This window comes from Cinclus cinclus, chromosome 14 (assembly GCF_963662255.1).
Source record: "Cinclus cinclus chromosome 14, bCinCin1.1, whole genome shotgun sequence".
NCBI lineage: Eukaryota > Metazoa > Chordata > Aves > Passeriformes > Cinclidae > Cinclus > Cinclus cinclus.
In genome coordinates this window covers 18852516-18877293 of record NC_085059.1, presented here as the reverse complement: position 1 = coordinate 18877293, position 24778 = coordinate 18852516, and the positions used below count along the sequence as shown (strand labels likewise).

The 24778-nt window shown below is 41.8% G+C and overlaps 1 protein-coding gene across 4 annotated transcripts in view; it reads left to right on the top strand.

Annotated features, from left to right (window-relative positions):
• CPEB4 (cytoplasmic polyadenylation element binding protein 4) overlaps window positions 1-24778 on the top strand; it is a 39266-nt gene that overhangs the window by 9766 nt on the left and 4722 nt on the right. The window contains exons 2-10 of one of the 4 annotated variants that reach the window (XM_062502114.1): window positions 1794-1901; window positions 11108-11115; window positions 13913-13932; window positions 16464-16487; window positions 18365-18538; window positions 20226-20315; window positions 20778-20896; window positions 21753-21867; window positions 22046-22227. In XM_062502114.1, the coding sequence (XP_062358098.1) occupies window positions 1794-1901; window positions 11108-11115; window positions 13913-13932; window positions 16464-16487; window positions 18365-18538; window positions 20226-20315; window positions 20778-20896; window positions 21753-21867; window positions 22046-22227 (840 nt within the window). The remainder of the gene's footprint in view (window positions 1-1793; window positions 1902-11107; window positions 11116-13912; window positions 13933-16463; window positions 16488-18364; window positions 18539-20225; window positions 20316-20777; window positions 20897-21752; window positions 21868-22045; window positions 22228-24778) is intronic. The other 3 variants (XM_062502117.1, XM_062502115.1, XM_062502116.1) reach the window with 3 other exon arrangements.

Below are 24778 nucleotides of genomic sequence, written 5' to 3'. Positions count from 1 at the left end.
TGGGAATTACTAGGCCAGGGTCACTGCCTTTGTGTGTCTCAGACAACTGAAATGTGAAGTGCCACAGGTCCACAAAGATTTGGAATTACTGTGGATCTGCACTCTGGAATTAGAGTTCTGTAGCTGTTTGTGGGGTGGGCTTGAGGTTAACACAAGAATTCAGGAAGGAGAAGCTGCTCAGGGACATCAGGTTTTCAATAAATGCTCCCACCTGTGTTTTTGAGCTGTTTTTGTAGTTTTGTGAGGACTGCTGGAAATGCAGAGGTTGCCTTTTAATGTCCATTCCTGAGTTACTCAACTGTTGGATCCTAATGGATCCAAAACCTGAGGGCTTGGGCTCATTCCTGCTGAGGGATTCTAATGTAACTGGAGTTTGAAATAGGTAAAAAGTAGCAATATTTAAACCAAACCAAATGATTAAATTATTTATAATAATTTATTATTTTCCTAGGAAAGGCAGAAAACTGTAGGAAATGTGTGAAAGAAAAGCACAAAATTTAAGAATTTCAACGCTCCTGATGTTTTCTCTAAGGCGCCTCAATTATCCTTTAATAGAAATGACCAAGGAAATCAATCCTGTGGGGAGACAGGGCAGTGCTGTGCTTCTTATAGCAAATTTGATATTTGCTAGACTTAATAAAGGAACTGGTTCCAAACTCTGGCCTTTCTAATGCTATTTGAGACACAGCACATCCGGGTTGGAATACGTGGCCTGTTCTGTCTCAGTAATAAACTGTTCTGAAGAGAGGAAAAGTACCAGGAAATTCGATTGAAAAATGGTATTTTTTAGTGATCAGAACATCATTTACAACTTGGAAATGGATCAGGGGCTGGTGAGTTCCTGCTCTTGGAATAGTTTGAGGTATTTAGAGTCCAGAACGAGGGATCAGTGAAATCAGGAATGGCCTTTGCAACACACAATCACTGCTGCTTCAGCACTGAAATAAAGCACTTTGTTACTCACCACTGCCTTTAAAAATATTCCAAGCTGGATCTGTGTGCTTTGGAGAAATTTCAGCTTCACAGCCAGTGTTAGGGACAAAAAACACACTCGGTGCTGGAATAACAAGCACTCCACAATCTCCTTGTGGAGAAGGAGTCAAGAGCAAAAATGTCCTAAATTGCTCACGTTTCTGTTTCTTGTTTGAGCAGAGACTTCCCAATGCTTGAGCTCAGTTCAGAGGGGATTCCTTTGAACAGGAATGAAATAAAATCTTTAGAGCTGATGGTAGAGAGTTCCTTGGACAGGAAAAAAAAAAATCAGAATTGGGATGGATTAATGTAATTGTATAATATTCTGTCCAAGTCCATGTGTATGAATACACAGAAAGCATGGATATGTGAATAATACTTGGGATTAGAGTGATTTTTGCCTCCCTTTGGGACCTTTTATGATACTGTAAAGATTTCAGAGATTACAAGAAATTTTGGTTATTCTGAATTTGCCAATTAAAGCAGTGCCTGGGTATTTTGTGTTTTGCTTCTATAACTTCAGATTTGTGTGATGTAGAATTTATTGTTTGGTCAAGAACATGTTAAATGATGGCTTTGGTTAATAGGAGGGAGAAATAGTTGGTATAAGGCTTCATTGGTTATGATTAGATTATTATAGGTCAGATTCATATTTAATAATATTGTAATCTTTAATATTCCTCTATCAGAGGTAATTTTTAGTATTCCTCAATCCTTTGGTATATGGTTTTTGCTTAATTCTGCTGTTGTTGTATAGAAGAAAATGGAAGTTCTTGTGTTTCAGTTTTCATGTTTAACTCTGCCTCTGTGTTTGCTTGCAGGATCGCACGAGGACTTTTGACATGCACTCACTGGAGAACTCCCTAATTGACATAATGAGGGCTGAAAATGATTCACTGAAAGGTAAATTTAGACAGAGACTATTTCCTGTAGTAAATAACTGGGGAGAGGGGATAACTGAAAATAAGAGACTCCAGTTTTGGATGGGAAAAGCGAATTTGCCTTGTGCACCTGGTGGCTTTTGTGAGTTGTGTGAATGAAGCTGTTGGAGCACAGGAGCCCTGGAGGCTGCCTGTCCTTGTCCAGAGCCATGCAGGGCACAAACACAGGCTGCCCTCTTGGGTTTTGGGTTTTGATCAACTTCAGGAATCTCGTGCAGCTCAGCAAGAAGTAACTTTTTGCTTAAAAGGGTTTTCTTGATGAAGTCGTAGTTTTTTGTGTCTTGGGAAAGAATAAGGTTTATCCGTGTCCTTTTGGGAAAAACAGAGTATTTTGTCTTTTTTTTTTTTTTTAATCTTTTTGGAACCATTGGGAAAGGAGAGGGGAGATAGAAGGGACTTGCATTTGGAATTTCTCTCTTTTTCCTTTTGTTCTTTTGGCAAAGGTAGTCGTGCTTTGGAAATACCACAGCTCACAAAGTATTCTAAGTATCGTCTGTGCAAAATTTTGTCTGAATAGAAACTGCTTATAGTCAACAATTCAGAGCTGTAGTTTCATGTCCTGTAGGATGAATAATCCATTTAAGTTCAGTGGTTACTTGTATGAGTGGAATAGACAAAGTCTCACACATGCTTCTTATCTAACCACTCACTTTTGTTACCAGTCATGAGACCACTAAAAAAAAAACAAACCTGCACTTGTGGTTTCTGCAAGTAAATTCCTTTTTGATATCAAGGCTTGTGGTGGTAATGAAATCTGACTTGTTATAATAGTGATTCTTGCTCAGAAGACCAGCCCTTGATAAACTGGCAAGAACTTGTGTTTGTTGCCTTCTCTGTGGTCTGGAAATGCAGCTCGAGTTTCCCACCCCCAGTGCTGTGCAGAAATTCACTGTGGTGAGAAACACCATGAAATACTTCCCTGTTAAAATGACAGAGAGAGCCTGATGAGGATAAAAATGATGCAAAATGAATTAAACCCCCAAAATACTTTCCCTCCTTATGCAATGGGGACCAGGCTTTTATTAATGACAAGTATTAACAGCTTTTATTTGATTTATGTTCTGTCTGGCAACATCCTATGTCCCCAGAATTGTATATAGAACCAAGAATGAGGCTCCTCCTTGCCTGAGTGCCTGGGATTTGCCCCAGAACCTTCTATCCAACTGCCAGGCACTCCCAAACCAGGTTACAGCTCTGAAATCTGGCCCGAGGTGACACAGCCATGGGACAAATAAGATCTCCCTTTAAATCTGAATTTAACAAAGTCAGCTTCATATGTATTTATGGTTAGCTGCTAAGCAAGGGTACTTCTGAAAGTAGCTTGATGTTTAGTTTAAATGCTTTGAAAAGGTTCCTTGCAGTTGAAATATTTCTTTTGGAGTGCTTAGCATGTTTTAATAGTGATGGAATAAGTATGTCAGCAAAGAATACAAATAGTTCTGACATGCATTAACTCCTGCTTTAGCCTGAGTGTTAAACCCCTCTGCAGAGTCATCTGTGGCTTCTCTAAAGTTCTGTGTGCCTTGTCTCACAGTGCTTGAAACACAGAGATATCAGTCAGCTCAGGTCCTGGGCTGGGAATTATTGCTTAGATTCCTTGCGAATGATTCTGTTTCACAGTCAACAGTTATATAACTGTACAGAAAAAAAAAAAAAAAGCCTCTAAGCCCAGATGAGACATTTAAATGACTCCTTGTTGTGAAGCCTCATTTTTCGAGGATCTCCTCAGCAAGAGCATGAACTTTGCTTGCAGTGAGGTGTGCAGGGGCTGAATTTGGCTGTGCTGCTCTGGCACAGCACTCGGTGACTGAGTTCCTGTCGGGTATTTAAGGAATGGATCTTAATTCAACCCAGTATCCGCCGGGCCGTGGTAACTCTGCAGAGATCATCCCTGACTAGGGTGGGGTCTGCAAGGAGAGGAAATACCTTCAGTTAAACCAACTGATACAGCTGGAAAAAAACTGTAAACTGCTGGGACAAAACATTCCACATCAGGCCTGGAGAGGGGCTGGTGATCACGAGCCCTTTGTGTTTATTTTCCATCTGCTAACACAGATCCTGTCTCATGTTTTCCCTTTTCTTGCCCCATCTTTATTTAAACCTCGGATATAGAAATCTTTAAATAGGACAAATTATGGCTGTCAGCTCAAATCTTGTTTGCTGTTTCAAACACCTGCATTTAAATCAGCAGCTCCATAAGAAGTTTTTCGGTTTGCATTTTAAATGGGTTAATCAGTGCATGCAGTGCTTTGAACTAAAGTTGGATACTCTCAGAAAGGAAAAGCTTCTGGGTTTAAGACTTTAAAAATAGCCTGGGCAAGACAGTAATAAAACACACTGTGGAGAGCAAGCTCAGAATGGCATGGAAATAATTTAGATGATCTAATAGGTCTCAGTGCTATCTTGTGGGAGGTTTAATCCTGCTTCAGCATGAGTTTAGTGTGTAACACTAACAGCACCTCCTTCATATTGCCATGGACTGGCAGAGGAAAAGGTGCTGTGTAAAAAAAAAAAATACCCCTTCAAAACAACTGAGAGTATGGGCATGGTAATAGACATCAGGCACAGTTTGGAACCTGCTGTCTCTGAGCCATCATTTCCATCTTTAAATGATACGTTCAGAGCAGCAGGCTGGGAATTCTGTAATAAAATCAGGAGTAGGAATTCTTCCAAATGTAACAAAAATCCTTTCTTAGTGTGTTCTTCCTGTCTGAGGTGATTAGGCTGTGCTAGCCTTGGATTTGTTTAGGTCAGTAATAATTACATTCTTTGGTTGCCTTGCTATATGAAATAAATAATATTTTTTGTGTGAGGTTAAAAGGTGAATCTTACAGTGATTCAGTACACTCAGCATTACCTTTTAATGCTTTGAGTAGGTATTTTACCAGTTTCTCCCCTTCTTTTAAGGTATATTTTTATCCCTGCTCAAATCCTCTTCCTTTGCTGAGCAGCTGCCATTTCAATATGTTATTTTTATCCAGCCCAGTGAGTGTGCTGCGTGCTGCACAGGCAATGTCAGCCTGCAGAAGCCTTCCCCTGGAGACTTAATTGCATCTTCTTTACAATGTACTCAGCCTCCCTGAGCTGAGCCTGGGATCCAGAGCCTGATTCTTGAATCTGGGTCTTCCAGATGGCAATTTGAGCATTACTGTAATAGTAGTAGATTGACTTAATATTTCCTTGTTTAGTGACACTGAAATGTCTTTAAATGCTTTATGACTGCTTTGCTACTGAAATATCCAATATTTCAGTGCAGAATATCAGGTTATTGCCTGGAAATGATGCAAGGTGGGATGGATGAAAGCAGCAGGCCAGGACATCTGCTTCCAGCAACTGCAAAGCACTCCTGTAAAATCCGGGTGTGAACAGCTCTGTGTCTGCAGGAATCCTGGGACTGGGACACAGGCTGAAACTAAACACACTTCTGCACAAAAGGGAAGGGTTTAGGAGTGCAGTAAGGTCAGGCACTGGGAGGGTTGAAGAGCAGCCCTAAATTTTCATTTTCAAAAGCCAGAATGCTGAAAAGTTGCACCATTCAGGTTTTCTCTGAGCAAGCAGAGAGACCAAACTGTATTTTAAAGCAATCATCAGCCCCTTAATATTAACCTGAAAAACCATGGCAACACTGAAAAAAAAATATGTAAACCTTATAAAATGTTCTTTGGTGGAAGGGATCCAAATAGTTTTGAATATTGGATAAGAATCTGAACTGGTTGTTTCTCTTTGAGCCGTGTGGATTATGCAGCATATTCATATTAATGGAGTAGAATGGGACATTTGGGTTTCTCTGTGACCCAGAATATTAATGAGAACCTGCTGAGACTCACTCCCATTTCTCTTTAGGGAAGTTTAGGGTCCTTTGTTTATGCACAGGACAAAATCTGACCTACCTTAAAATGTAAAATAATAGATTTTGAGGTTTTTTTACAGCTGCTGTGGTGGTTGCACCTCAGACTTTGGGGTTGATCTCCTTGGCCAGAACCTAAGGATTACTCATTTGCAATTTTTTTGATGTATCCAGCTTCTAATAAAATGAACAAACCCTTCCTTTCAGGCTGCAGACAGTTCAGGTTTGCCTTCATTTTCTTTAGGAACTGTTGATGAATTACTGTGTGAATGTTTCATTCTCAGGATCTTCCTGAATTTTACCTCCTATGCCAGGAAATGCTAATGGGATTTGCAGACCTGAGTGCCTATTAATTAAGAGGAAAATCAATTGTTTTACTATGTCAAAATATTGCAGGACTGGGTCTAATAACACTGAACTGCAGGGAGCTGGGATGGGGGAAGTTCTGTGGGAATTTTATTTAAAATCAGTTGCTCCCATTCCTGTTGCAATCCACTGATTTCAGGTAGGTTAAAGTATTGCAACTTTTGCTATTCTATATTCTAAAATATTAGCGAGCAAGGCCCCACTTTCTTTCCAAATGCAGCCAATATTCAAAATTTGGGGGCAATACTCAGTGTTTTAATTTATTTTTTGAAGTGTTTGTTGAATTATCCCTGCCTTTCCAATATTTGGGATTGATCACAGCTTTTATTTAGAAACAGTCAACAATCTTATATGAGAATGAAATCACCTGGGCAACAGGAAGGGACTAAAATCTTTTATTAATAAACACTGAGATCAGATTCACAGATTGGATTTTAACCTGCCACAGAAGTAATGGATAAAAACCATACATAATGTATGATTTTACACTCATTACCTCATAAACTTCCAGCCATTTAAATGGACATTTGGGTTTGTGGCTTCAGTGAAATTGTTCCGAAGAGATGCTGGATTTGGTGAGGATTAGAAAGGTATAAGTGGATTTGGGAGAAACAAAAAAAACATGTCTGAAACTTGCAAAAACACAAAAAAAAAAGAAGGGAAAAAGGGGAGGGGGGAAAAAGGGGGGGGGGAAGGAAAAATAAAATAAAAAAAAGGCAAAAAGAGAAATTTGCTTTCAGTAATAGACAGGGAAGAAAGATCTCCAGTGAGGAGAGACTCCAGGAGCTGCTCCTGGCCAGTCTGGGGAAGGGAAGACTGAGAGGGGATCCCATTAAACCCTAGAAATATCTCCAGGAGGTGTCAGGGTATGGGGCCAGACAAGGATCACTGAGCATTTTAACCTTTCTGCTAATACCTGTCTGTTATAGAAATGCTGCTTTGGACAAGGCACATATCAAACAATCATCAAGCAACTCTGGTTTTACTTCCCCCCTGCAGGATTTTGAGGTGGGGAAACCTTGATTTAAATGTGCTCTGTCCAAAAGGGAGCCGTTCAGCACCGAGTCACAGGGTATTGATGTAACCACCCTTTGAGAGCAGGAAATTCCTTTTTCTGCCACCTCAGAGCAGTACAAAAGTCCCAGGGTTTTCTGATCTTAAGCCAATTTGGGAATGAGTGTCAGGATTCCTGGGAAACTCACTGGAGCAGACCTGTTTTTCTGTCCAGTCATTTCTCCCAGGCCCCTTGCCATGCTTGCCATCTCCACAGCCTGCATGGAAAATTAAATGCCTCTCATACTTCTCAGACAAGATATTTCCTCCGAATGTATGTGCTGTAAATGATGTGGCAGTCAGAGCTCTTTAAAACACAGCAAAACATTGCAATAGTGCTGAATATTTTCATGTCTAACTCTGTGATTTGATCTTCAGAAGTGGTACAGCCAACAAAATCGTTCTGAATGCCGTGACAGCAGCCTTGCTAATCTGATTAAAACCTTTCTAAGGTTTTCTTGCTTTCTTTTTTATATTTGTGGCCTCGTGAAATTAATTCCATCCCCTTTTTTTTTTTTGTCTTTGGAGAAGTGTGTTTAATCTTCTGCTTTGTTTAATGTCACTGTCCACCAAGTGGGTTTTGTTTTGGGTTTGTTTTTTTTTTTCCTTCTTTTTCTGAATTCTTGCTTTGATAATCTCTGACCATTCTGGATCATCTTCAAAGCTGCCTTTAATTTGGAGCTGTATTTCATGAGGAGTGTCTGTTCCTTGTTTCAGAAGACACTGAACCCTCCTGCCTCCCTTCCCAAGCTGCTCCAACTACCTGTCTTTTTGCTTTTTGCTCACTTTGTTCACTTTTTTGCCTTGATGTTGAATCGTTTGAGTCTTTTGTTATCCACGTTTTGCGTGATCTCTGCCATCATGTTTGTGAGCCTTGAAATGCCATGAAAGAAACAGAAAGAAAAGCCTCAAGTGCTTTTCTTAAAACTGGAGTTAAAGAAGAAATGGATGTAAAGAGAAAGGGGTTGAGTTTTGAGCAAAAATAAGGAGGTGAGTGCTGAGGTGTGAGTGTAAAAAGGAAAAATCTGGTGCTAACAAAGTCATAACTTCTTTAGTCGTGGGCAGTCCTTGCTTATACCCGAGTGACTAAAATCTGAATTTTGCATCAATTATTTAAGATACTTCAAGAAAGAATCACAATGCATATAGAATTCTTGTGTTGAGTATCCACTAATTTTAATCCAGCATTAGCTAGAATGGTAACACCTATTGCTGAGGTGACTTTAAAAACACGTTTTAGAGTAGATTTATCCATTCTTGGCTTAATGCTTTGTGTGCTGGAATGCAGATTGGTCAGCTGGGAGGGGAGGTTTTTTCCACTCCAGTGTTGATGATTGGGCTGTCGGGTGAGTGGAGCTGCCTCCAGATAGGCACGTGTCAAATGAGCTGCTGGGAGTGGTATTTCAGCTTTACTCAGAAATCCCATTAGCAGGAATCCCAGCTCAGCACTCAGACTGGGTGTGAGAAAAGGATAAATGTTGTGCATGGAATGTGGGGATACTTCTATAATATCTCCTTCTATAAATACTGCTTGTGCCTGGTCCTGTGCAGCACTTCTTGAATCCAGGCAGGGGAAATGGTGATTCTTTTAAAATAGTGTTTTCATTTTCTCTTCCCGTTCGGATTGGGTGTGGGGAAGTGTGTAGTACAGTTTTATCATGTGTTAGTGGGAAAATGAGTGTCTTACCTATGCTCTTCACTGGAAAAATGAACAATGGGGAAATGTTCCACTGCAGACTTGAGTGTGCTTCATCACAGAACCATGGGTTGGGCTGGGTTGGGTTGGGAGGGACCTCAAAGCCCATCCAGTGCCATCCCTGCCATGGCAGGGACACCCCACTGTCCCAGGCTGCTCCCAGCCCTGTTGAGCCTGTTGGGCACTGCCAGGGATCCAGGGGCAGCCACAGCTGCTCTGGGCACCCTGTGCCAGGGCCTGCCCACCCTCCCGGGCAACAATTCCTTCCCAAAATCCCACCCATCCCTGCCACTGGGAAGCCATTCCCCCTTGTCCTGGCACCCCATCCCTTGCAAATTGTCCCTCTCCATGTTTCCTGTTGGCTCCTTCAGGCACAGTTAGGTCACCCCAAATCCTTTTCTTCTGCAGGCTGAACAATCCCACTTTTCTCAGCCTTTCCTCATGTGTTGCTGTTGCCTTGCTTGTATTCTTGTTCCCTTCTTGTTTGGGAGTGAATTAAGAGGATGGTTAAAAAAGGAACCAAGGCCTCGTGTTTCATTCCAGGCTGTCTTGTGATCATTCCTTCCACAGACAAAAATAATTTGCTTTGAACCTATTATTGTACTTAAGGAACTGCAGCTTTAGATCTTGCCGTGTAAATCCAGCTCTTGCAAGTCACAGGCAGGTGATCCAGGAAAAAGCCTGGACAGAATTCCTGGTTCAGGAATTGGTGATGAGTGGACAGGTAGCAGAGCTCATGGGGTGAAATGCTTCATATAAAGAGTCCAGGAGCCCAGTGATACAAACCATGACAGCAAAGGATTTGGGAAGGTTTTACACCTTTTCATAAGTTGTTCGGTAAATTCTCTACTAGGTTCAGTAAATTGTTCTTGTCACTTACAAAGTAAATTTTATCTTGAAATTTTTAGCATATGACATCCCATTCCTGCCTTTCCTCCTGTCACAAAGTCTGTTATTAATGAAGTCACCACGTTTGAAGTAATTTTGTGGCTGAGAAACTGATTCCTGTAATGCTTTTCCTTCTCCCAGCTGCAAACTCTGCCTTTCATTTCTTATTTTTCAAGTGAATACAGTAATACTTGAAGTGTTCAAAAGATAAATGCTGCCAATTATTCCTTATCATAAACTGGAAGATGTATTGAGGCAAAAGATGGGATGTTTTTATAACTTGGTGTCTATTCTCCAGCAGTCATACATGAATATAAAATAAAGCTCAGTGCCATGAGCAGCAGGGTGCCTGCTTTCCTGAAATACACTATAATTCCAACTAGCATCCAGTCTCCAGCTGATGGTTGTGCTCCATGATTTGCTCCTTTGCTTTTGGTTTCTTATCTCACACCCTGTGGGGGATCCTGGAGACGAGTTGTAATCAAATACATACAATATTTAAAGCTCCCACTTAAATTGATTTGCAGTATCCCACTGGAATATAATTGGAATTAAGGAACAAATATTGATGCCTGGTAGACAAAGCTGTAGCTGTGTCTAGGATTTGTAGCAGGTTGGTTTAGGAGATTTCTCTGTGTTCTGCTGTTTGATAGCAAAGAAACTTCAAAGTTACCTTTGAAGCTTCTGTATTTTTGAGATGAAGGAGACTGAATTGGGTTCCTCACATTTCAAGGGTAGTTAAGTGGTTGTGGAAATGTAGGAAAATCCTATCTGGAGATTCCTTCAATCCAGAGGTCTGACAGAGCAGCAGCAGCAAAGCAGTGACACTGCTGCTGGATTTTAAAGCCCTCACATAAACTGAACTCAGGGTTTCCAGAGTTAACCTTTTTTTTTTTTTTTTAATCCTGTTTCCCCTTCACACTTAGGCTTGAACCATCCCATCTCCCCATCCCTAGGGGTGTCCATGGAAGGGCTGGACGTGGCACTCACTGCTCTGGGTTGGGTGACAAAATTGGGGTCAGTCACAGCTTGGACTCCATGGCCTTGGAGGGCTTTTCCAGCCTAAATGATTTTGGGATTCAGTAATGTCTGGAAGCATGTCTAAGGCATTTTGGCTCTGTTGCCCAGTCCAGGAGTTATCTCAAGCTCCTGACAGAGGTGATTTGGAGCTGGGCTGGAGTGGCAGAGTTGGAAGCAGGATGTTCCTTCCTGTCCCTGCCTGCCCCTGCAGCCTGGGAATGGGGGAATCCCAGAACAGAAGAGATCTCTTGAGATCATCCAGTCCAACCCCTGCCAAGGCAGGGTCACCTGGAGCAGGTGGCACAGGGACACATCTCCCGAGAGGGAGAAGAGTGTGAGGAGCTTCTTCCCAAGGATAATTCTTTCCTGGCTGTGACTGCCCCATGTCTCCAGTGAGGCAGATTTCCTTTAGGCAGATTAAAGCCCTAAAAACTTGCAGCTCATTCCACCAGCCTTGGAAAAAGTCACTTTTCCTTTCAGGATTCTCAGTCTCTCCTCCAGCCTTGATTATTTGATATATAAAGTTGTTAACACTCCCTGCTTGCAGTTATTATGCTGAGAATCTGCTTTCTGCCACTCACTCAGGTTCTACCTCTCTACCACGTGAACCCAATTAATTCAACGTAATCACAGGTAAAACAGTATTACTTACCAAAGGATTTTTTTTTTTTTGGTAAGATGATTCTCCTCAGGGTTTTTTGAAGGAAAGAAACCTGTTTACTTTTTGTCTGTCAGTTGTTTTGTGACAGTAACCTGGAATTGAAAATTAAAGATTCTAGTCAGACCTGTACTTGAGTGCTATGGAATAACAGAAACTTCATTTTGTTCCTGTTCTTGACAGAAGGAATGGTAAATACTTGTCTTCAGGCATCTGGCTTTACTTGAAATAAAGCATAATATTTGCATCTACAATAATACTCCTGTTTTTCAGCATTTGTTTGGACATTTTGGACATAAGGTAGAGCTGTATTTCTTAACAACATGGGTTTTTTTAAATCTCTTTTTACATTGTGTTTCTTTAAAAGTAAATTAGGAGGGAAAATGCAGGTTTTGGCAACTCTGCTGCTTAATTTTGCAGAATCAGGAATTCCAAAGGTGCTAATCCTTGGTTTTACTGTGCAGCAAAATTTAGGCTTCTTTGCTGGTTTCATGCTGACTTTGACATTGCTGAAAGTGTGTCAAATATACATTCTTCAGAGGTACCTATAGAGCTGCTTAATTTTTGTGAGACTGTTTTAAGATGGACAAAATATTATTGGAATGGTTTTCACTCTTTGAAGTTTGGTAGCATTTGAAATGCACAAAAAAGGGAATCTCTCATATTCCCTTTTAGTGGCCTGGTTTGGAAAACAATTTTTAGGATAGGGATCTCATTTGACAATGTCAGAGATAGCTGGGACTGCAAAATGCAAAGTTCTGACATGGAATACACTGACTGTCAGCACAGATTTGTTACCATTTTGTTCAGTTTTTTTCTGTATTGACAGAATTTCTCCTGGATCAGGTGTCCTGGGCTGGTGCCACTCTGCCATGTATGGGCTGTTGTTCCACAGTCAGCATGGAATAATTCCACATCATGTGCTTGGAATAAGTTGCCTGGAATGAGATTAAGTGCCTGAACTGGGCAAGGTTTCTGCACACATGCAAATGTCTCATGTTAACACTCATGGAACTGGTGACTGATCCTGTTGTGTTCCAGAACTGAAATCAAGGAATGCACCAAAAAGAACATTTTTTTTGCCCTCCTTAGAACCGCAGAGTCACAGAGTGCTTTGGGTTGGAAGAGACTTTAAAGATAATTTAGTTTCATCTCCCTGCCATGTGTAGGGACACCTTCCACTATCCCAGGGTGCTCCAAGCACCTGGAGGACACTTCCAGGGATGGAGCAACCTCAGTTTTTTGTTACCAGGGCCTCCCCACCCTCACAGGGAAGAATTTCATTCCAAATTCTAACCTAAACATTCTCTCTGTCAGTTTGAGGCTATTCCCCCTTGTCCCACCACTCCAGTTGAGGACAAAGACAACTTTTCATGACATTAGCTGCTTTCATGCTGAAAATGTCATCTAAGAATTAAGTTGTAAGGCTCTAATAAATAGAAATACTTTGGTGTATAAGACAGTTTTTATGTTCTAATTTGACAACGTGTGTATAGCTCTCTGCAAAATCCCTGCTTGGGTCTCTACATTTAATAAGTGATAATTGAACCAAATAAGCATTAAATAGAGATGTTCTTTAGAATTTTCACTTTCCTCCCCTTGGTTTGATTAAGGAGATGTTTAATTTGTTCCCTGGTGAAACAGGGCTTGAGGTGACCTTGCAGAACCTGCTGTGAAATGTCCTCTTACCTGTGGCAGAATCATGTGATCCATGCCTGACATGTGAAACTCCTTGTGAAATACAGAGTGATGATAAAATCTCACTCTGGAGTTAGAACCAGCCCTGCTTGCCCTTAGGGAGTAGGGGGGGAAAGGTAGTAAAATATTAGTTTGTGTTTTTAATGGCCTTGTGCACAGCATTGTCAATCTTGATGTAATTGCAAAGTACAGTTGAGTGTAAAAAAATGTAGGCATAAAGCTCTGCTGGTCTAATGGCTAAAGCAGATTGTGCTTCAGTTATTTCTCTATCATTTAAAAGTAAAATTCAGGCAAGTGGAAATGTTTTCTCTGGTAAATTCAGGGATATTCAGGTAACTTTTAGATATAATCCTATGGAACTTGGATACTTCTGTTCCTGTACAAGTTAAGTCCTAAGGGAAACAAAAGACAGCCTGGCCCCAAATCACCTTCCCAGTTTCAGTGAAAGCCTGAAACTCTGATATTGGTCATGTTTGCTTTCCAACATAAGCAACTTCTCACCAATGTTAGTAGCAATAGAGAAAACCTTATTATATCCCTTTAAAAAAATAAAATCTGGCCTCTTACACTTTTCTGCATTTATACAATATTTAACAAACAGCTGCTGATGGTAGAAATACAAAATACACCTGGGATCAGCAAGAACTGGGTGCTCAACTTTGTGAGCAGGTTTGGGGTTTCGGTGATTTAGGGTTTTTCAGCAGAATGTGCTTGTGGGGTTATACCCAAGATGCTTGGCAGGTTTTGTGGTGCTTCCTCGAGAGGGAAGAGAGCTCAGCATATTTGGTTGGAGGTAATGACACAAAATATATGAATTTTTAAAAAAGAAAGGAGAAAGGGAAGGGGCCAGGGGCCCATTAAGTGTCTCAAATGAGGAGAAGACACAAAAATCCGAGTGGGTTGCTTATTCCTGATGTTCCTTAAAATGAAAGTAAGAGCAGCAGATTTTTGTAATACATCACTGACTTTCTCTATGGCTTTATTTCAGACACAGGAATAAAGGGAGGACAAAATAATTGAAGCAGCTACTAATAGCATTTTAAATTTCAGGCTGATGTTATTAGAAAAACATCAAAACATCTCTGCATTGGTTATTAATGAGCAGTTGAACCAGCTTCATGAACACTTTGTATTTTTTTGGTTTTGTAACAAAATTCTTGCTCAGGTATCTCACGAGATAAATAAATCTTAGGTCCTTTATGCAATTATTTGAACCACTTAAGAAAGGGGAAGGGAAAACCATTTTTGAGGAATCCAAACCAAGGCTGCAGTTGTCTCATTTCTCAGCAAAGGATGGGCAAGTGTTGTGATCTACAAATTAAACTTTTTCTTGTGGTTGGTGGTAGTTTAAGGCTTCATTTGTGCAGCAGCTTAGCTGGGTACTCCTGTAGCAAAGCTTTCTCTTAATGTGAAATTGTGAAAGCCAGAAGGGGGGGACTCAGCTGCCTTCCTGGCCTGCCAAGAGAGCATTCCTTGCCTCAATGCTGTTTGTATTTCACAGAGTTCCACATTGTGTGAAATTAATGGCGTGTGATGAACTCTGCATTCAGGGAGCAGAGAAAGTTTGTATCTGTGCCGTGCTGGGCGAGTTTATAAACTGTGGCTCCTGAGAAATGTTTTGAAATGTCAGATTTTGGTATTTTGCGGCTTAGATGTGAAGCAAACGCTGAAAACAAGAGGCAAATTAAGAAGAGGAAGAGGGGAAAAAAAAAATCATAGTATTTGGTTCTCCAAACCTAGTGTTTGGCACTGGAAGTAATTCCCAGCTGGTGGCTGAGCCTTTTTGGGGTAAAGGAGAAAAGTCCTCTTGTCTCGAGTGGCTCAGGTGGGGAAGCTGTGAGGAGTCCCTGGCCGGAGCTGTGGTTGCACATCCCTGTGGAATGGGGTCTGTGCTGCTGCCAGCAGTGAGTGCACAGAGAGAAGGAGCCTCTGTGGTTTTGTCAGTAATTCAGAAACCACAAGCAGGATTTTTATGGCTTTATAGGCAGAGCTGGCTTTGAGAGTGCTTGATGTGCTCCAAAAACGTGCAAAGGCTGCTGGGCTCAGTCAGGGACGCAGCAAGATTGCTGGTGCTTTGTGATTTCCTTACATTTATCTTTTGAGGGCTGTATCAGCCTCCTGCATTTCTAAATTCAAAATTACCATGGAAAAACTATAATTGTAAAGGCCCTCAGCCCTTAAGATTCTCCCATAAAACCTTTGCCTCAAGAATATGCTCCAGTCTGAAGACCAGGGTTTTATTTTTGTGTTCTTGGTGTTAACTGTGCGTCTCTACCAGAGGAGTGAAATGATCTTATGGATGTTAAATAATTATGAAGTAAATTGGATTGATATAGTTTTTATTTGGAAAGAGGAAATGACTCCTGTATTGTTGTGGTTTACAAATATTTAAATGCTTAAACTAATTGCCGGCCTCAATTTTGAATGGGGAAGCAAAATCAAACACACCATGTGCTCAGAGTTTCTCACAGCACTTGCCAGGAAGAATTCAAGTTTTGAAAACAGTTGGCCTGCTTTCAGAAAGAGATTTTAATGAGATTAAAAGAGAAAGAATGTGCAAGTTTGATTAGAAAGTTTGGCCGTGCTCTGACAATGGGTTCTTGCAAGCCAGCATGGAAAATGCTGTTGTTTTTAGGGGTAGAATTGATTTGTTCTGAAACATGAAAAGTAGGAATAACTCGAATTATTCCAGCACAGTGTCCTGAGTTAATGTGAGAGAATCCATCCTGTTGGACACATTGCTGAGTCTAGCAGGCAATTTTAGTGGCCCAATTTTCTCCTTGATTTTTCAGTTTTTCGGCTGGTTATTTGCCAGTCAGAATTGAACCAAGGATTTTGTGGGTTGTGCAAAGCAACCTGATTTCAAAACAGAAAGTATCACACCCATCTTTCCCTTTCCTTGTGTCAGGCTTCTCCTCCAGTTCGGGTGGAGAGCGGTGTTGGAATATTCTGGAGCTTGGCAAGGCAGAGAGAACCCGGTGCATCAGGAAAGATCCATTTGCATATAGGCACATCCCCAGGAATAGCTCAAATAAATAAATAAATGTGCAAATTCGGGGCCAGAATTGCTTCCAAAAGTCTCTTTGATTATCCATATCCACTTGGTCTGCCTCCTGTCACCGTGGTTTATCAGTAAGTAACAGAGCTGGGCTGAGGAGGCCATGGGAGGTGGGGAGGGGCAGCTTGTGAACACTTATTTTTAAATATGACCTGGATCTGCAAAGGCTTGAGAATCACTGAGTCAGTATAAAGGCAATAAAACGAGGTCTTTTGGTCCTTATAACAATGATTGAAAGGCTGTTTTCTTTCTCATTTAACATGCAGCAAGGACATATGGGAGAAGGCGAGGTAACAATATTCCTCTTTAATTTTCTAATGTTGACAATGTCTCATGGGAGAAATAACATTAAGTTTTCACTAGAGGGCAAAGTCCAAACTTGAAGATTCTAAGGGAGCAGTTTCACATACATTTCCATAGTCTGCATGCCATAAATCAGCATTTTAACTGGATTAGGGAGTACCTGAGGCTGAAATGATCACAGTGGACATCACCTGGATGGTTGGTGACCCTCAGGGGCTGTGTTGTTGTGTTTGTGTGTGTGTGTGTGTGATGAATGCCAGTGCTGGAGGAGTTTATTTTGGGAATTTTGGGTGCTGATGGAGCATAAGTAACAGTGAGTGTCTGATCTGCTGGGTTTTATGTGTGTGGAGTTCTCCAACAGCAGCTGAGGAGCCTGGAAAGGGGATTTAGGTTTGGGAATTGCTCCCCCCCAACAATACCTGCAGGACTGGGGTCTTAAGAGATGGAACAAATCCCACGTGCACCAGTTCCTTAGGGAAAAACAAGGTTGTAGTCAGTATTACAATATTTTTATCATAGTAAGAATGAGGTTTGCCCAGCTACAGAAAGAGGACTGATTATACTTGACTGTTCTTTTTATTAAAGGTGTGTAAAAGATTCTTGAAATTTCAAATAAGGCAACCTGACTGAGCCTTCTGTTTTTTATTCATATAAATTCTATGGACTGTGGATTTTATTTTTTTTTTTTCCTTTCAGCTTTTTAGCTGTATGATTTTTTTTTTTTTCACAGAAAATGTCTGTATCTTGGTCAGATTTTCTGTTTTCAAGATGTTTTGTTTTTTTAAACCAATTTCTTTCAAGGGGAGCAAGCAAAACCAGGATAAATCAACCTCACCAGTACATTTCTGTGGTAGATTGAGATGGAACCTGAAAATGCAGACAGAGTGTATCACCTCATAGACAAAAAGACATGTATCCTAAAACTTGCAGCACGCCTCATTACTTACTCTCCCTATATATATTTATTCCTAAAATGCTCCTTAAATGAATAGAAGTCTTAGTTTGTTGTGTAGCTGTTGAATATTGGAACTAAAGAGGGAATTCATGGCAGAGAACAGCTCCTGTGCTCTACTTATGATATTATACAGTGGCATTTATAAGAAAGAACCTTATTTAAAAAAAAAATATTATTAAGGAACTGTATGATAAAGGATTATCATGGAAAGATGCTGGACTGTGAGGGGAGTATTTCTCATTTTACAACATTTTCTCTTAGAGTGAGGCCGTTAACAAAACTCTGTTGTAACACTGAAGTAAAGTTGTAGGAGTGACAAAATTTTCAGTCTTTGCAGTAAATGACAGTGGATTTTCCTGTTTTCCTCAGGTTATTTTTTTTATTTACTAGTGGGTGGTTTATAATGTGTTTTGATACCTGGTAATTTAAATGTGTAATGTATTTAACTGGTAGAATTCTTGTTTTCCCATTTTCACCTTGAAATTGTATCTGTTCCCTGGAAGAAGCTGTTCACTGAAAAATGGATACACGGCTTGATACTGTTGAAAGACCCCGAAACCAAATTGCCCATTCCCTTCCCTTTTTATACTTTTTCAAAGAAACCTCATTGGAAACACAAAATATCAGGGCGAGCAGTCAGCTTCACCCCCCCTTAGAAATCCTGGGTTCTTCTGAGGAGGAGCCTTTCCCCTGAAATGAAGCATTGGAGCTGCTGGGCGATACTGGAAACTAAAAGGGTGCAATGAGATCGAGAACATAACTGCTCATTCAGAGACCAAATCACTCCCAGTTCTGCTGATGCAGCAACTGGTGCATTTTCCCCAATTATTCCAACAGTGTGCGCTTTGTTCTGTTAGTATGGTTTTTTTTCCCTGTTTTTCTTTTTTTTTTTTCCACCCTCCTCTTCAGGTCAGTCCTCGCTGTTCCCGATGGAGGATGGGTTCCTGGATGATGGGCGTGGGGATCAGAGCCTGCACAGCGGGTTGGGGTCTCCTCACTGCTTCTCCCACCAGAACGGGGAGCGCGTGGAACGCTATTCCCGAAAAGTCTTTGTTGGGGGGCTGCCCCCGGACATCGACGAAGGTAAAAACCTCACCCAGGGAGCTGCTGGGCTGGGAAACTGCTGGAATCCTGAACCTGGGAGATCTGAGCTTTCTGTGCTTTCTGGCACTGACCTCTTGGAGAAGGTTTCCAAATTTGAGTGACGGAGTTAAAATCACTGGTGTGCAGTTAGAATAGAAGCGTGTGATTTCACGTGGTGAAGGGTTTGGAATTTGGGGTTTTTAGGATGTTGTAATAGGTATGGGACAAGATAGAGGTTCTTGGGTGTCGCCCCATCTTCCTTTTCTTGTTTCTTCTTCTTCCTTCTTCTTCATAATTTTCAGGTAGTAATTTTTAGTTCAGTAGTTAGTTCTGCACTGAGGGTCACAGGAGTTTGGTTATTGGGTCAAAAGCATAAATAATATAGGTGTTAGCTCTATATTGGACTGTTTAGCTTTAAAAGACCTTGTAACTAACTAAATTCAACTCCCTTTTGCTCGCTTTTAGCTGGTAGCTGGGAGTGTTGCAGAACTCTCTGTACTTCAGATAAGATTTAATAAACAACCAAGTCCGAGAAATTCATCTCCTTCATGTTTTTAATCCCGACTGAGTGAAGGCAGAAGAAAATGAAGACAAGCCACTAATTAGATGGTTCAACTAAACCCACTACAAGTGGTGCCTACAGGTGGTCTACAGGAAACCTTTTGCGTGCCAGCTCAGGGATGGGTGTTTTCCAAGCTTTGACATGGAAATGGATCTTTCACGTGTCAGATAATTCACGTGATCTTAGGCTGTGGCGTAGTTCTGCCAAGGAAGAACAAAAACACCACACATTGAACTGACTTCAGCAGGATAAAAAGTACAAAAGTGCAAAACTAAGCAAGCCAATATCACCTGTGGGAGCTCATAAATGCATTTCAGTCATTTTACAGGCCTCAGAAGTCAGTAGCAGGAAAAGCTGTTTGTGGTTTTATAAGGTCCGTGTGGGGTATCAAGTCCTAACTCTGTGTTTGGTTGCTCCTGTGAAGCTGAGGTTGTTTCCAGCAATGATTTTTGTCCTGTGGTAGCTTCTGACCTGTGCATGGTGAGAGCCCAGGCAGGAATGAATCTCTGCAGGGCATCCTGAGGGACCAGGGGTTTGAGGTGGGACCATCACAAGACACAGGTGGCAGAACACTGCAGTTGTTATTAAAACAAAATTTAAAAGTACAGGTGTTGCGAAGCTTCATATCACCAGAGCTCTGTGTTCTCTGTGTATGAGCCTGCTGGGATAGTGATTAGAAGAAATGCAGTAATAAAGCTGAAAAGTTTTTTTTTTCTGAATCACAGAATTGTGTTAATCCCCAGTTTTTTGTGTCAGAGCTTGTAATGCACTGCTGTGGCATGGCAACCTGAACTTCATGTCACCCATGAGAGTAGTTGAAGCTGGACTGTTATAACTGTAGAGATGCAGTGGCTCAGTTTCTCTGAATTAGTGGTTTATGAGTTTTTATTTATAAATATCAGTAGAAAGAAAAATTTGAGCTTTGGCCTGGCTTGTTTTATAAGGAGTGTTCTGCCTTGTTATAAAAATTTCCCATCAGCAACTGAGCATAGCTGTGAGCTGCTGAACCTGGAGGGTCACAGAATGTTTGTTTATAGGATGAAGCTACCTGAAATCACTGTCTTTCAAATGCCTTAAATTCAGTTTACTTTGAGCTCGTGCCTTTTCCCTTGCCTCCTGTTCCAGATGAGATCACTGCAAGCTTTCGCCGCTTTGGACCTTTGATTGTAGACTGGCCACACAAGGCAGAGAGCAAATCTTATTTTCCTCCTAAAGGTAAATATCTGCAAACCAATAAGATGAGCATTTTAGAATATTTTTTTTTTTTGTGATAAAACACAACATTGCGCTGACAGTTGCACAATGTTTAAGGGGGAGAAAGAGTTTAATCCTTGGGATTGTTCTAAACTGGTGAAGTTTTGAATATGACTTTGCAGTTATTATTCACAAAAAGAATTCTTCCTTAACTTCCTGTTTTTCCTCTATTCCATTTTCCCTCTTCCCCCCTGTTGTACAGGTAATAACTTTTTAAAGGCACTAAATGCCTTCCACAGCAGCTGGGAAGGATTTGTCCCTTAGATGAACAACCAGACCACTTGTGGGTTAGCAGTGTGTGCTGAGAGCCCCTTAAATCTTTTCCCTTCCTGTGTGTGATGTCAAACCTAATTCTGAGTTAAAATCTGATCCTATAGACAAACAGACAGCAGCAGTGATGTTTGTGCTTTTTCCCTTGGCCAGGATATGCATTTTTGCTGTTCCAAGATGAAAGCTCTGTGCAGGCACTGATTGATGCATGCATTGAAGAAGATGGAAAGCTCTATCTCTGTGTTTCCAGCCCCACTATCAAAGACAAACCGGTAGGTGGAATTGTCAGGGCCTGCACAATTTCTGGGTGATGAACACAAATTGGGTTCTTCACATGCAGTTTTTTCTGTCTTCAGAACGTTAATGTTAAAATTTCTTTAAGGTGTCAAATCAAGAAGAGAAAAGACCAGCTTAGTACTTTTGAGCTAGACGTAAGAAAGTTTTTTAGTCTAGTTACAATGCCTGTTTTTATTAGAAAAAGATGTATTTCCAGACAGGTATTTTGTGCTTGCTAATGATAAATGTGTAGAATTCATATTGTCGGAGTGTGGTACACAACAGATAAATGCTAAAAATCGTACCATGGCATTGAACTGTAAATTACCAATATACAAATGGCTGGGAGGCTGATGCAAGTCTGTCAGTAGTTGAGGAGAATTCTGCTCTAGTCCTGTGCTTCAAATTTAGTCCCGTGCTTCAAATTCTGCTCTAGTCCTGTGCTTCAAATTTTTTCAGCTGTAACCAAGTACAAAACAGCACAGTTACTAAACAGGCAACTCTGGAGCCTGCTGCACTGAGATAAGGCTGGGACAAGAGGAGCAGTGCACATCTGTGTGACCAGGGGGGTTGTACAGCACAGCACGATTAAGTAAATGTGTCAGCAGAGGGTGAGGCTTTTTCCCCCAGAAATTTGGGTAACAAGGAAGTGGTGAAATTTAGCATCCTCAAATGATCTGTCTTAAGAGAGCTCGTTACCATTTCATTTTGAGAAATGATTGCTGAACAAGTAGAGTTTAGAAAGCACAGCTGTATAAGAAGTTGTCTTCTCTGTAGGACACTGTTGTAATTTATATTACTGAGACACTTTGAATTGTGAATGGTTAAAAAACCCAGGCTTTTTATCCGTAGGTTCAGATCCGGCCTTGGAACCTTAGTGATAGTGATTTTGTTATGGATGGTTCCCAGCCTCTTGACCCAAGAAAAACCATTTTTGTTGGTGGTGTTCCTCGGCCTTTACGAGCAGGTACACACTGCAGCACCGGGCGTGTCGGACGTGCAGCCTGGTCTGGGGAGCACTGGGGGAAGCCAGCCTGGCAGCAAGGGAATACCGAGCGTGGTGACACACTGGGGGACATGAAGCGGTGCTCTGAGAGAAAAAGAAAGGAGCCTAGAGCTGTGTTTGGTTTTGCTTTGTGCTGCAGTGGAGCTGGCGATGATCATGGACCGGCTCTACGGGGGCGTTTGCTACGCCGGCATCGACACCGACCCCGAGCTCAAGTACCCCAAAGGAGCTGGGCGGGTGGCATTTTCCAACCAACAGAGCTACATTGCTGCTATCAGCGCCCGCTTCGTCCAGCTGCAGCACGGAGAGATTGATAAACGGGTAAGGCCTGAGCCCCTCTGCTCCTCTGCCAACGCCCTCTCTGCCCCAGAGGAGTCCTTGGGAAAGTTGCAGCGGGTTAATGCTGGTTTTAGTGCCTCTTAGGTGCAGCGCCGAATAAAAGCGGAGGGGTAGGGAGCTGGTGGTGCTGGCACGTGGGAGGTGACTGTGAAAAAGACTTTCTCGAGTTGCTGAGTGTAGTGGGAAGTGTGGCAGCTGCCTTGGCCTTTTCCAAGAATACTGAGCTCCTCAGATGCTCCCACTGTAAGGATTTCACAGAATCACTGGGTTGGAAGAAACTTTCGTGATCATCGAGTCCAACCCATGCCCTAACGCCTCAACTTGACCATGGCACCGAGTGCCACATCCAGTCTTTTTTTTTAAACACATCCAGGGATGGTGACTCCACCACCTCCCCAGGCAGACCATTCTAGTACTTCATTATTCTTTCTACTTTTTCCTAATATCCAACCACTATTTCCTTGGGCACAGCTTAGGACTGTGCCCTCTCATTTTCGTAGTGTTTGTGAGATGCAGGGAGGGAGGTGCCTGCCAAGGATGGGGCAGCTCTTCCTCCTGTTCTGCATCCTTTGGGAGAGCAGGCAGAACCACCCCAGTGTGTGCTGGGTGTCCAAGAGCATCCTGCTAATGCCTTATAAACTTTTTACTGTGCCCTGCAGCCTCACTGTCACCTCCACAGCCTGTGCAAAGGCCGTGCTCAGTTATTTCATTCCTTTATTGTTGTATTCCTTATTATTTTAAATTAGAGGATGCCAAATGGATCAGCACTTTGCTTTCTGCCCTCTTCATCTCTCTAAAATGTAACTGCCAGTTACAGTGATTTTCAGACCACAGTTCTGGGAAACTCAGATGCTCACGTCTCCTCTTGTAATTCATCCTTTGTCTCTGAATTTTTCCTACATGACTGTCACTGCTGATCTTAATTTTATAGTTAATACAGTGAAAAACCTCCAAACTTGGCTGATTAGCCCATTATCATTTCACTTCTGCGTTGGCTATAAAGCAGAAGAATTGTAACAACAATTTGACTGTGGGCCTGTGAATTGCAATGTCTTTGTTCTAATCTTGGCTCTAAAATAAGTTCTGTACAGCTTTGAAAAAATAATTTGGGCTGCCCTTGTGCAACTTGTGCTTGCATAAGCAGACACTTGGGTGAATAGGTCCATTGAAGCTGGTGGAACTACAAATTTAAGTAAGTACTTGTAAACTCTGAAAAAAAAATAATTCTGCAATCTTATTTCCCCTTCCTTCTCTCCTCCCACTCCCTATTTCCTCATTTTTTGTGCAGTTTTTGTGTGGGGAATCCTCAGAGAGGATTCATTATAGGAGAGATCGGGTGCACGGGGGAGGTAAAAATACAGCAACACCAGTTTTTATTAAGGTTCCATTTATTATTCGTTTTCCAATACTGTTTTTCTGTAAAAAGAAAAACAAAATTAGTTTAAAAACCCAGTAACAAGAAGGGATTTCCTGTAAAATTAGGCAAGGAGGTGCTGCTAAAGGGTGTGCCCTGAGATAATGTACAGGAAGGGTTCAGTGGCTGAGCCTCCCTCCCTGAGTGGGGCTGATGGAGCTGCTGTAACTGAGGCTTTCTCTGGGGCTGGGAAATCCTCTGTGCCCAGCTCAGGGAGCAGCTAGAGCCGTGTCACACTCAGAATAAATGTGACAAGGACACCTGAGCTGCAGTTTGGCCTCTGGAGGTGGCTGAGCAGAGGGAACGGAGCAGAATCACCACGCAAAGGTCTGTGTGGCATCTCTGTCCTCTTAGCACTTGGAGAAGGAAGCACTCCCCAAAAAATCCCCAACCTCCCACTGCTTAGGGGACGGGGAATGTGGTGTTAGGAATATTTGCCTGCTTCTTCTCTTCTACAAATGGACTGAGTTGGCAGGGTGGGGTTTTGGGCAATGCAACTGGAGCATTGAAAGAGGAGAAAAACAGCTCATTAAAAAGGCTGCTGTGCTGTGTCTGAGCAGTTTATGTGTCCTGTAAGCAAAAATGGCATCAAACTACTGCAGTGCCATCTGGACTGTGATAAAATGGGGTGGGTTTAAAAACCCAGGAACTTGTGAATGCCCTTATTTGCCTGAGGTGTGTCCGAGGCCTGTGAGGGGCAACAGAGGAACAGCCCCAGACCAGATGCAGAGATAACAGCAGAGATACCAGTCCCAGCCTGGGTGTTTGAAAATGTTGGTGAAAGCATCGCATTCAGTGAGCTCCAGAGAAGGTTCACAATCCCTTCTAGAGCAGGAACTTGTACCTGTATTTATTCTGCTGTTCTGAATTCCTGCCCATCACCTGGCCCTTAATGCCAGCAGCGTAGGAGGGCATCAGTCCCCGTGTTAAGCCTCTCATTTGATCCCAACAAGATCAGGTGGATTTCCTTTTGCTGAGAGGACTAAGCCATGGAAAAAATACAGAAATGAGGTGTTTATTTAGAGGATAGATTGTAATTTGCAGGTGTGCATATCTAATCAGCAGTTACAGTGTTGTATGAACAGTTTCCATTCCTGCCTGAAAGGGACTGAGCTTAAC